Genomic DNA, 11,550 nt, shown 5'->3' with positions numbered 1-11,550 from the left:
GGGGGATAGCGGAGGGAGACGGCTTCTGAAGGAGTGAGGCGTCCGCTCTCAGCCCGGAACCTTTCTTCTCCAGTCGGTGCAGATTCCGGGAAGCCGAGGCTCGGCGGGCCGGAAGTGGAGGCGGTTGGTGGGATTGGAGGGGTTCAGGGGCTTGGTGCGGGCCGCGGTTTGTGCGGGTGGACCCATTGTAGTGATCGGCGTGCCGCATCTGGTTCCTGCGCGACTGTGTTCGGCTGGTGCGTGGCGGCAGCGAAACGAACGCGGCGCGTACAGGGCGCTTGTGGCTGGGCCTATGGCCTCCTGCGCGAGCATCGACATAGAGGACGCCACGCAGCACCTACGGGACATTCTCAAGCTGGACCGGCCCGCGGGAGGTGAGCCAGGACAGCGGGGGTGGGCCCTCGCCGAGGGTCAGAGGGGCGGCTCGAGCCAGGCTCGCCCTCAGGGCCTGCAGGCCCCTCCGGACCGGCTCTGCACCCTCCCGGCTGGGAGGGCAGACGATGGTCAGAGCCGTAAACCCCTAAGCATGCTCCCAGAAGGGCGCAGACCCCGGGGCGATCCCTCCCCACCCCAGCGCCGGGCCTTTTTGCCTCGTCCTTCAGCGTCTCTGCTGAAGGTGAGGTGAGGCTCCTTCTCTTAAGCCGCGGGGCCCCCTTGGTTTCCTGGCCCCAAAGCCTCTGGTGTTGCTGGTACTGATCTGAGTGCCCAACCCGTTTGCCGTAGTTCTGAGGCCTAGTCCGTGCTCTGTACGCTGAGTTCTGTGTCGAGACCCGGGCGCTGTGCTGCGGAGCTGAGGATCCCCTCTGCAACTTGCCCTTCCCTCTAAAATAGAGACTTTAGGCATGCTTTCAGAAACTTTTCTGGAGGGAAAGTGGCCACTCCCAATTCTGTGTCCTCTCTGGGATTAAGGCAAATCACAGACTGCATGGCTCTGATTGAATTAGGCCACAAACATCCGCAAGCCCTGGTTCCTTTCCTTTCTTTTAAACTTTATTTGGGCTTGCAGTGATCCTTCAGAGCTGCTCCTGCCCGGGGGGGGGGGGGGGGGGGGCGGGGGGGGCGGCGGCTAAGGAAGGTGTAACATAATGCTGTTGAAAGAGAGGAGCGTTTTGGTATGTTGATGGGTACAGGGTGGGTGGGGTGGGGACTGGAGAGTGCCTGAGAACAGGTCTGAGAAAGGAGACAATGTTTAGGTTTTGTAGTATGAACAGTTTAGTAGTCAGGAAGGCATTCACAAAAAAGGAAACAGCATGCGTGAAGGTACCGAAGCTTCCTGGCAGGTCCAGCGACCTGTGAGGTTGTAGTGGTTGAAAGGCCAGCTGTTGATGGTGGTTTAGGTGTGCAAGTGTCCAGAGCTGAGAACTGGTGTTTCCTCAGACCCTGCTTTTTATTATTTATTTATTTATTTATTTATTTATTTATTTATTTATTTATTTATTTATTTATTTAAATTGATTTCAGAGAGGGGGGGAGAGAGAGAGAAACATCAAAGATGAGAGTCATTGATGGACTGCCTCCTGCACACCCCCTACCGGGGATTGAGCCTGCAACCTGAACATGTGCCTTTGACCGGAATTGAACCAGGGACCCTTCAGTCCACAGGCGGCTGCTCTATCCACTGAGCCAAACCGGCGAGGGCCCTCAGACCCTGTTCTTAAACCTGCTGGGAGGCCCAGACTGGCTGCTACCGCGGCAGGCACTGGTGCTCACGCTGGGTGGGGTTAACTACCCCCTATTTCCTGAGAAAAGCCATCTGCTGCCTGGAACCACTGAGCCCTTTGCACCAGGCCTGGAGTGTGCTCCCTTTACTCATGAGCTTGGCTTGGTCCTTTCATGCTCATCAGCTGCTAGGTAGACTAAACGCCACAAAGGGTTGGCAGAGCCTGGCATGGCCAACCCTGTGCCGTTCGTCCTCATGATAGCCTTCCTGGGAAGGAAAGTGGTCAGCTTACCCCTGAGCAGCTAACGTGGCTCTCATCCAAGTGAAGTGGCCTGGAGACTTTTTTTCTGAGCTCCTTGTTTATTGATTGATGCTTGATTCTCCTGTTTGCCAAGGAGCTCTGGCTTGTCTCCTCTCATTGGAGGACCATGTCAGACCCCAGACTTTTTTGTGCCTAGAAACTTGATGTGATCCAGAATGTGAATCCTAGTCTCCTTGGCACCTGGGAGTTTTGGAGTGGTGTCAGAGTCTAGGAGGTTGCTTGAAACTCAGTGAATGGCAAACAACTAAAATGCTGTCTTTCCTGACTCAACACACTACCCCATAGTGTCTCTCTTCTTTGTCCAGCTCTTCATGTTCATTCATCCTGAGTTTACCTGCCCAAGGTAGCTTCTTCTGAGCCGTTTCTCTGTGGGGCAGGCTCCTTTCTTCCATACTTCCACATCTTATCACTCCCCTTCCATGCCTTAGGAGCCCATCTTTTCTTCTCCAACCCCTGCCACTACCTAGGTCTAGGCCCTGGTATCTCTCACCTAGATTCTCAACTATTCTGCATATTGCCTTAGAGCAATGAGCCCTCTGGCCAGTGCTGACCATGTCACTTTCCCTTTAAAAACTCTTCTGGTTCTCATCCCCACAGGGAGAATCTAAGCACCTCACCCTCATACCTGATTCCTCTGGAGCCTTGTTTTCCCTTTATCCTTCCCATGTTTGTGTGTTCTAGCTACACTGGCTCTGATGGCCGCTCTTCTATGAAATCTGTCCTGACCCGTCCCATGTCCTCCCTCACGTACACATAGTCCCTCTGTGTTGACTCACTCGGGCCTGAGTATTAATTGGCCTTAGCAGTGGTTCTCAACCTTCTGGCCCTTTAAATACAGTTCCTCATTTTGTGACCCAACCATAAAATTATTTTCGTTGCTACTTCATAACTGTAATGTTGCTACTGTTACGAATCGTAATGTAAATATCTGATATGCAGGATGGTCTTAGGCGACCCCTGTGAAAGGGTCGTTCTACCGCCCAAGGGGTCGCGACCCACAGGTTGAGAACCGTTACCTTAGAGGATCCTTGATGGCTTGCACCCCGCTCTGAGGTAGAAGAGCCTCATGCTCATCCTTGGTCCTGGTATACATTGGGTTCACCTTAAGTGTTATGGAATGAGAGATGAACAAAGGGCCTTCCTTCCCATAGACGTGTCTCAGTTGAGTGTTCCTGAGTACCTGATGGTTCTGGAGGGAGGCTCTGCAGGAAGAGAGGCCAGTAGGCAGGTGAAACAACTTCATGATAGTGGTCCTACCTGTCCTCAGGCCCCAGTGCAGAGAGCCAGCGGCCATCTAACACCTACAATGGTGACCTCAATGGGCTCCTGGTCCCAGACCCCCTCTGCTCAGGGGATGGTACTTCAGCAAACAAGCCTGGTCTCCGGTCCAAGCCATCCATTAACCTTCAGGAGAAGCAGGTCATGTGAGTATCTGGGAGATAATAGTGGTGGTGATGACGTCTTTGGAGTATCTCTTAGCTAAAGGCATGAGGGGGAGGGGGGGGAGAGAAGGGCTAGCAGCCTCTGCTGCTCCCACACTAGATGTCCTGGATGGAGCACTTAACCACATGGAGCTTGCCCTAGGATGAGGGGTGAGGACAAGATCAAGAGCTTGGCCTGGATCTAAAGTTTAGGTGCCTGATTTAACATTCCCAAGGAGGGAGGTGAGCTACTGGTCTGGGGATCAGTGGACCCAGAGCTGTGCACCTGGGATTGGACACCTTCCTCATGGTAGCTGTATCTTCTCCACATTCCAACCCTGCCTATTGAAACTTGGGGTAAACAAGAGTTAAGTTTTTGCACCCCTCCCCGCAGCTGCCTCTCAGGAGATGACAGCTCTACCTGCATTGGGATTTTGGCCAAGGAGGTGGAGATTGTGGCCAGCAGTGACTCCAGCATCTCGAGCAAGGCACGGGGGAGCAACAAGGTACTAGGATGTTGTGGCATGTATGGTGGATGGGGCACACAGTCTCTTCCTCTCCACTCTCATGCTGCCAGTTCCTATGGGGACCACCTTAACAGGTAGTATGCCCCAATCTTAGGAAGCCAGGGTTGGCTACCAAGTCTCTGGAATCTGGCCCCAGGAGTTGTGATTGGGTGGCTGGGCTTGCACATGCAGCCTCTGCTGTCTGCAGGGATGCTGGGGAGCACCTAAGCTCTGGAAAGCTGTCCCAGCCCTCAGCTTCTACGACCTTCCTCACCCTTGGTTCTCAGGTGAAAATCCAGCCTGTCGCCAAGTATGACTGGGAGCAGAAATACTACTATGGCAACCTGATTGCTGTGTCCAACTCCTTCTTGGCCTATGCCATTCGGGGTGAGTTGGGTCAAGGGAGAGGAGGGGGGTGTTCTGCCGGAAGCTCCAGAGATGCAGATTCAGTGTAAGGCCACTCAGACCACTCAGATGTTAGGGATACAATGGAAGTCTTGTCTCTGCCAGGCTTTGGGGAGCCAAGTGGAAAAACCAAGCTTGAGATTGGTGGTAACACTGAGGCGGGCAAGGGCAGAGCTTCTCTGCTGCTGCCTGGGCTTAGACACTCACTTATGGCCAACCCCTGTCCTGATTCCAGCTGCCAACAATGGCTCAGCGATGGTGCGGGTGATCAGTGTCAGCACTTCGGAGCGGACCCTGCTCAAGGGCTTCACAGGCAGTGTGGCTGACCTGGCCTTCGCACACGTCAACTCTCCACAGTTGGCCTGCCTAGATGAGGCAGGAAACCTGTTCGTGTGGCACTTGGCTCTGGTTAATGGCAAAATTCAGTATCCTTTCCTTGGGATGGAATGGGGGGCTGAAAAAAGGTGGGCAGAGCTGGGGATGCCAGACACACTCATCATCCACTTGTCTAATCCTTAACACCCCACTTAGAGAAGAGATTTTGGTCCATATCCGGCAGCCAGAGGGTACGCCACTGAACCACTTCCGTAGGATCATCTGGTGCCCCTTCATTCCTGAGGAGAGTGAAGACTGCTGTGAGGAGGGCAGCCCAATGGTGGCCCTGTTGCATGAGGACCGGGTGAGGAGGCTGGGCATAGGGAGAGGGCGTGGATAGAGCAGCCATGGTGTGGACATGGGCTGAACACTCACCTCTCTGTACCCTCCAGGCTGAGGTGTGGAACCTGGACATGCTCCGTTCCAACCACAGCACCTGGCCCGTGGATGTCAGCCAAATCAAGCAGGGCTTCATCATGGTAAAAGGCCACAGCACAGTAAGCCTGCAACTGACTGCCTCCCTTCTCTTCCCCTTTTCTTATGTGTCTCATCTATTCCTCATACCCATAGCTGCTCAGATAGCTTTACTAGCATTCTGCCCATGGGGACGCGGATCACAAAGTAACCTTTACCTGGGGAGCTCACGCCTAATGTGCACCCCATGGGTCTAGTCTTCTTTATGACCCCCCCTCCCAATATTCAGTCTTGCATGCAAACATGCAGATCCACTGTGGGTCAGGCCAGCTCACTGTCATTCTCATCTGAGATGGCCTTGCTCCCACCTCTAGTCAGGTGGTAAAGCAAGGCTCTTTGGGTTCTTCCCAGTACCTGAGTGAAGGGGCCCTCTCACCTGATGGGACTGTCCTGGCTACAGCAAGCCATGATGGCTTTGTCAAGTTCTGGCAGATCTACATTGAGGGGCAGGATGAGCCAAGGTAAGGCAGGAGCTGAGGGACCAGGAACCCCCAGGTAGGGGACTAGATCACCTACTCAGGTCCCTCATCTGCCTGCTTGCAGATGTCTGCATGAGTTGAAGCCTCATGATGGGCGGCCACTCTCCTGCCTCCTATTTTGTGACAACCACAAGAAACAGGACCCTGAGTGAGTGAGTGGGCAGGCATGTGGGTGATGCACTGGACCTTGGGCGCCCAGCCAGTCACTCAGTGTCTTATTGCTTTGCAGGGTCCCTTTCTGGAGGTTTCTCATTACTGGTGCTGACCAGAATCAGGAGTTAAAGATGTGGTGCACAGTGTCTTGGACCTGCCTGCAGACCATTCGGTAAGCACAAGCTGGGGAGCTGGACAGGGTTAGCAGGGTTGGGGATGTGAGTTCTTTCCACTCTCTTAGGCTCATTCATCCTGCCTTGTGGCCTCCCAGTTTCTCCCCAGATATCTTCAGCTCAGTGAGTGTGCCCCCTAGCCTCAAAGTTTGCTTGGACCTCTCAGCAGAATACCTGATTCTCAGCGATGTACAACGGAAGGTAGACTGCATTGGGGACACCTCGGGCAGAGTTGGTATCATCGGGGCAGGTAGGGATATGTGGCACATCTACAGCCTTCACAGCCCCTGAGCTCAGCTGTGAATGCGCTGCCTGTGCAGGTCCTTTATGTGATGGAGCTGCTGCAGAACCAGGAAGAAGGCCGTGCCTGCTTCAGTTCCATCTCTGAGTTCCTGCTCACCCACCCTGTACTGAGCTTTGGTATCCAGGTGGTGAGTCGCTGCCGGCTGCGGCACACGGAGGTGCTGCCTGCTGAGGAAGAGAATGACAGCCTCGGGGCTGGTGAGCTGCTCAGGGTCGGGGCTATATGTTGGTATGTAGGGAGTGCCAAGGCACAGAGGGCCAGGGGTTTAGTTGTCCACATTGTCCTTGCAGATGGGACCCACGGAGCTGGTGCCATGGAGTCTGCAGCCGGTGTGCTCATCAAGCTCTTCTGTGTGCATACTAAGTGAGTGTGCCCTGTCTGCCCCTCCTCACCCTACTGACTCTGGCCCCTTTGAGCCCTCTCCTATTCTCCTCTTCCTGAAGGGCATTGCAAGATGTGCAGATCCGCTTCCAGCCACAGCTCAACCCTGATGTGGTGGCCCCGCTCCCCACCCACACTGCCCATGAGGATTTTGGTGAGTAAGGGGTGAGAGGGAAGCAGGTTAAACTGGCCAGGGTCTGAGATCTGACTAAGATGGCAGATTTCCCCACAGCATTTGGAGAATCTCGGCCCGAACTGGGCACCGAGGGCCTGAGTTCAGCTACTCACGGCTCCCAGCCTGATCTCCGACGCATTGTGGAGCTACCTGCACCCGCTGACTTCCTTAGTCTGAGCAGTGAGACCAAGCCCAAGCTGATGACACCTGACGCCTTCATGACACCTAGCACCTCCTTGCAACAGGTGTGCTGGGGCTGGGCTTGGGGTTTAGGGCTTAGGGCAGGGGGACCTGGGAATCCCTACCCATAGGCCACAGCTCTTACTCTCTGCATCTCCCCAGATTGCTTCATCCCCTAGTAATAGCAGCAGTAGCAGCAGCAGCAGCAGCAGCAGCTCCTCTCTTACAGCTGTATCTGCCATGAGCAGTACCTCAGCTGTGGACCCCTCCTTGCCCAGGTGAAGTGAGGGTCAGAGTTGGGGGATGGCGAGGGTTGGTGCCAGCTGATGCCAAGCTCTGGCTGCTTATGCCTCAGCCTTCCCGCCATCAGGCCACCTGAGGAGCTGACCTTGAGCCCCAAGCTGCAGCTGGATGGCAGTCTGACAATGAGCAGCAGCGGCGGCAGCAGCCTGCAGACAAGCCCACGCAGCCTCCTGCCCAGCCTGCTCCCAGGTCCAGCTGACAAATTGACTCCCAAAGGGCCTGGACAGGTGCGTGAGTGTGAAATGCAGGTTAGCGGGTGTATAACATCAGGAAGGTCGGAGCAGTCTTCTATAGCACCCTGTCTCCTTGTCCTGTTCTGCTTCAAGTGGCCCATATTTCCCTTGAGGTCATCTCAGCCTCCCATGTTCCCTACAGGGCAGCTCCTCAGCCCATCCATTCCCACCTCCTCTCCTCCAGAGCTGTGGCTGTCTTTTACTGCATCCCCCTTCCCCACTGTCCCATCGCATCACTGCAAACACCAGTGCCTTGTCTCTGTGTTTCCCCCACCCCTATTTCCTTCCCTCTAAGTCCCCATTTTGGCCCACTTCAGGTACCTACTGCTGCCTCTGCACTCGCCCTGGAACTGCAGGAAGTAGAGCCCTTGGGGCTACCCCAGGCTTCCCCCAGCCGTACCCGCTCTCCTGATGTTATCTCCTCGGCTTCCACTGCCCTGTCCCAGGACATCCCTGAGATCGCATCTGAGGCCCTGTCCCGTGGCTTTGGCTCCTCTGCTCCTGAGGACCTTGAGCCAAATAGTATGGCCTCAGCTGCCTCTGCACTACATCTGCTGTCCCCACGCCCCCGGCCAGGGCCTGAGCTGGGCCCCCAGCTTAGCCTGGATGGAGGCCCGGGGGATGGGGATCGGCATAGTACCCCTTCCCTTCTGGAGGCAGCCTTGACCCAGGAGGCCACAGCCCCTGACAGTCAGGTCTGGCCAACAGCACCAGACATTACTCGGGAGACCTGTAGCAGTCTCGCAGAAAGGTGAGGAGCTTGGGAGGGGGAAAGTATACTGATGCTAAGGGTTTCAGATGGTCATCTGAGTCAGCCGTCCTCCCAGCCCTAGGAATGGCCTTCAGGAAAAGCATAAGAGCCTGGCCTTCCACCGACCACCTTATCACTTGCTGCAGCAACATGACAGCCAGGACACCAGCGCTGAACAAAGGTAGATGCCACTCGACAGCCTTTCTCTCACAAGGGAGGGCCAGCAAGTGGTAGGCACTTAGGCCTTTCTCTCCCCTTTTCACAGTGACCACGATGATGAGGTGGCCAGCCTTGCCTCTGCTGCAGGGGGCTTTAGCACCAAAGTTCCCACTCCACGACTGCCTGCCAAGGACTGGAAGACTAAGGGATCCCCTCGGACCTCACCCAAGCTCAAGAGGAAGGGCAAAAAGGATGATGGGTAGGAGAGGTCCTGGGACCAGGGAGAGGGGTGGTCCGTAGGCTGCCTGCATGACTTGGCCTGAGGTGTTTCTCGCCTATGGCAGGGATTCAGCCGTGGGATCCCGGCTCACGGAGCACCAGGTGAGTGAGCAAATACCCTTTCTACTTCTAGGACTCCTCTCTCAGGGTGGGGAAGAGCTCTGGGCCATTCCCTAGTCTAGTGTGTGGGGACAGGTGGGGTAGGCATGTGATTGTTGGTGCTACTGGCAGGTGGCAGAGCCCCCTGAGGACTGGCCAGCACTAATTTGGCAACAGCAGAGAGAGCTGGCGGAGCTGCGGCACAGCCAAGAAGAGCTGCTGCAGCGTCTGTGCACCCAGCTCGAAGGCCTGCAGAGCACCGTCACAGGCCACGTGGAACGTGCCCTCGAGTCTCGGCATGAACAGGAGCGTATCCTTGTGGGCAGTGACCTGGCATGGCAGAGGGATAGGGGCAGCTGCAGCATTCTTAGACCTAGAAGGGAAATGGGACTTGCTCCAGGCCTGTTCCTTAACTACAGTACAGAGCGGCGGCTGGAGCGGGCACTGGCCGAGGGGCAGCAACGGGGGGGGCAGCTGCAGGAACAGCTGACACAACAGCTGTCCCAGGCACTGTCTTCAGCTGTGGCTGGGCGACTAGAGCGTAGCATACGGGATGAGATCAAGAAGACGGTGCCTCCATGTGAGTTTTGCATGCAGACTTCTGGATGGGCTGGATGGGAGTGGGCCCCTACCTGTCAAGCTTCTTCTCGTGGCTCCACCTCTCCCTCCGCACCCTGCCCCAGGTGTCTCTAGGAGTCTGGAGCCTGTGGCAGGCCAACTGAACACCTCAGTAGCCACCAAGCTCACAGCTGTGGAGGGTAGCATGAAAGAGAATATCTCCAAGCTGCTGAAGTCCAAGGTGCTAAAGGGTCAAAGATGAAGGAGGTTGGTGGTTGGTGGGGTTGGTCAGGCCAGCTTGGGCTCAGGCTTTTGGCTCGACCCGGCCCCTCCCTCTACCTCCAGAACTTGACAGATGCCATCGCCCGAGCAGCTGCAGACACGTTACAGGGGCCCATGCAGGCCGCCTACCGTGAAGCCTTCCAGAGTGTGGTGCTGCCTGCCTTTGAGAAGAGCTGCCAGGCTATGTTCCAGCAGATCAATGATAGTTTCCGACTGGGCACACAGGAATGTGAGTGGAGTCATATGCTCCAAGGTGGAGGAGGGGCTATCCTCTTCTTCCCCATCACTCTCATGGCCCCCATGGTCAACTTTCAGACTTGCAACAGCTAGAGAGCCACATGAAGAGCCGGAAGGTGCGAGAGCAGGAGGCGAGGGAACCTGTATTAGCTCAGCTGCGGGGCCTGGTCAGCACACTGCAGGGCGCCACTGAGCAGATGGCAGCCACTGTGTCCAGCAGTGTTCGGGCTGAAGTGCAGCACCAGCTGCATGTGGCTGTGGGCAGGTGTGTGGGTAGGGTCCTGGGCAAGGTGGTACGTTTGGAAAGGGCCACACCAGACTCCCTACTTCATCTCCCTCATTTCCCTTTGCAGCCTGCAGGAGTCCATTTTAGCACAGGTACAGCGCATTGTTAAGGGTGAGGTGAGTGTGGCACTCAAGGAGCAGCAGGCCGCCGTCACCTCTAGCATCATGCAGGCCATGCGCTCAGCTGCTGGCACACCTGTCCCTACTACCCACCTCGACTGCCAGGCCCAGCAAGCCCATATCCTGCAGCTGCTGCAGCAGGGCCACCTCAATCAGGCCTTCCAGCAGGTACGCCAGGCATTAGGCCCAGCTAAGGCTCAAGTGTCTCCTGACAAGGGCCACACACTAAATGCTATTCTCTACCCAGGCCCTGACAGCTGCTGACCTGAACCTGGTGCTATATGTTTGTGAAACTGTGGACCCGGGCCAGGTTTTTGGGCAGCCACCCTGCCCACTCTCCCAGCCTGTGCTCCTTTCCCTCATCCAGCAGCTGGCCTCTGACCTTGGCACTCGAACTGACCTCAAGCTAAGGTGAGTGGGCGCAGTTGGACCAGGAGAGGGGCTCAGGTGGAGGTGGGGGAACAGTTCAAAGCAGAGACTCCAGCTCTAGCCTGACTCCCTCCCTAATTCTCTCCACCAGTTCCCTTTGCCTCCACCCATCTCGGGCCTGGTGGGTTCCTTTGTTAGGCATCCCTGTCGGCCTCAGTGCCACCAGGGGGCGCTCCCATCTGCCAGAGCCCACCTGTAGCCTGTACCTTTCCTCCGTCCTTAGCTACTTGGAAGAGGCTGTGATGCATCTGGACCACAGTGACCCTGTCACTCGGGACCACATGGGCTCCGTCATGGCCCAGGTGCGCCAGAAGCTCTTCCAGTTCCTGCAGGCCGAACCACACAACTCACTCAGCAAAGTGGCCCGGCGTCTCAGTCTCATGTTGCATGGCCTTGTGACCCCCAGCCTCCCTTAGCTAAGCCTGCCGTGCTCTGGGGTGGGGTGGCACTGAAGGCCAGTAGACGGGCCTAGGCCAAAGCAGGGTCATGTCTGCTCTGTACCTGCTCAGGCTTCCACCTCTGCACCTCTGAGGTGGTTGAGGGGTGAGCACTGGCTGTGGTCTACTGGTTATGGTAGCCAGCAGGTTTAGGCTGGGCCCAGGGTGGGTATTGTGCCTTCTTGGGTTCTGCCATGCCTGGAGCATGACTCCCTGAGATTGTGACACCACTTGAGTTGAATTTTCCATGTTCCTTTTTACCTCTGTTTTGGATCTTTTTGTTTTTGAAAAACATTAAGGAATTCAATTAAATGCTTTTTGAATAAAATGGAATATGTGTGCTTTTGGTGTGTCTTTGGAGTGACTTTGA

The 11,550-nt window shown here is 55.8% G+C and overlaps 1 protein-coding gene across 5 annotated transcripts; it reads left to right on the top strand.

Moving 5' to 3' along the window:
• The first annotated feature begins 102 nt into the window (after positions 1-102).
• On the top strand, positions 103-11,513 carry EDC4 (enhancer of mRNA decapping 4). Of its 5 annotated transcripts, none has more exons than XM_036346212.1 (29): positions 103-374; positions 3,250-3,406; positions 3,798-3,909; positions 4,197-4,296; positions 4,550-4,739; positions 4,846-4,993; positions 5,082-5,186; positions 5,515-5,624; positions 5,707-5,790; positions 5,872-5,967; positions 6,067-6,169; positions 6,289-6,469; positions 6,563-6,635; positions 6,716-6,807; positions 6,886-7,073; positions 7,171-7,286; positions 7,364-7,538; positions 7,862-8,295; positions 8,372-8,476; positions 8,561-8,713; positions 8,799-8,835; positions 8,965-9,142; positions 9,257-9,412; positions 9,516-9,631; positions 9,736-9,901; positions 9,988-10,174; positions 10,263-10,482; positions 10,562-10,725; positions 10,967-11,513. In XM_036346212.1, the coding sequence occupies exons 1-29, from the start codon at positions 293-295 to the stop codon at positions 11,157-11,159; spliced, it is 4,221 nt and encodes a 1,406-aa protein (XP_036202105.1). In that variant the 5' UTR covers positions 103-292; the 3' UTR covers positions 11,160-11,513. The 5 variants fall into 5 exon arrangements, with proteins under 5 accessions (XP_036202105.1, XP_036202106.1, XP_036202104.1 ...); XM_036346213.1 differs by having other exon boundaries at positions 6,874-7,073; positions 7,379-7,538; XM_036346211.1 differs by having other exon boundaries at positions 6,874-7,073.
• Positions 11,514-11,550: the final 37 nt, after the last annotated feature.

The sequence above is a fragment of the Myotis myotis genome, unplaced genomic scaffold (assembly GCF_014108235.1).
Source record: "Myotis myotis isolate mMyoMyo1 unplaced genomic scaffold, mMyoMyo1.p scaffold_m19_p_19, whole genome shotgun sequence".
In the NCBI taxonomy this organism is placed as follows: Eukaryota; Metazoa; Chordata; class Mammalia; order Chiroptera; family Vespertilionidae; genus Myotis; species Myotis myotis.
This window is presented reverse-complemented; position numbering and strand designations above follow the sequence as displayed.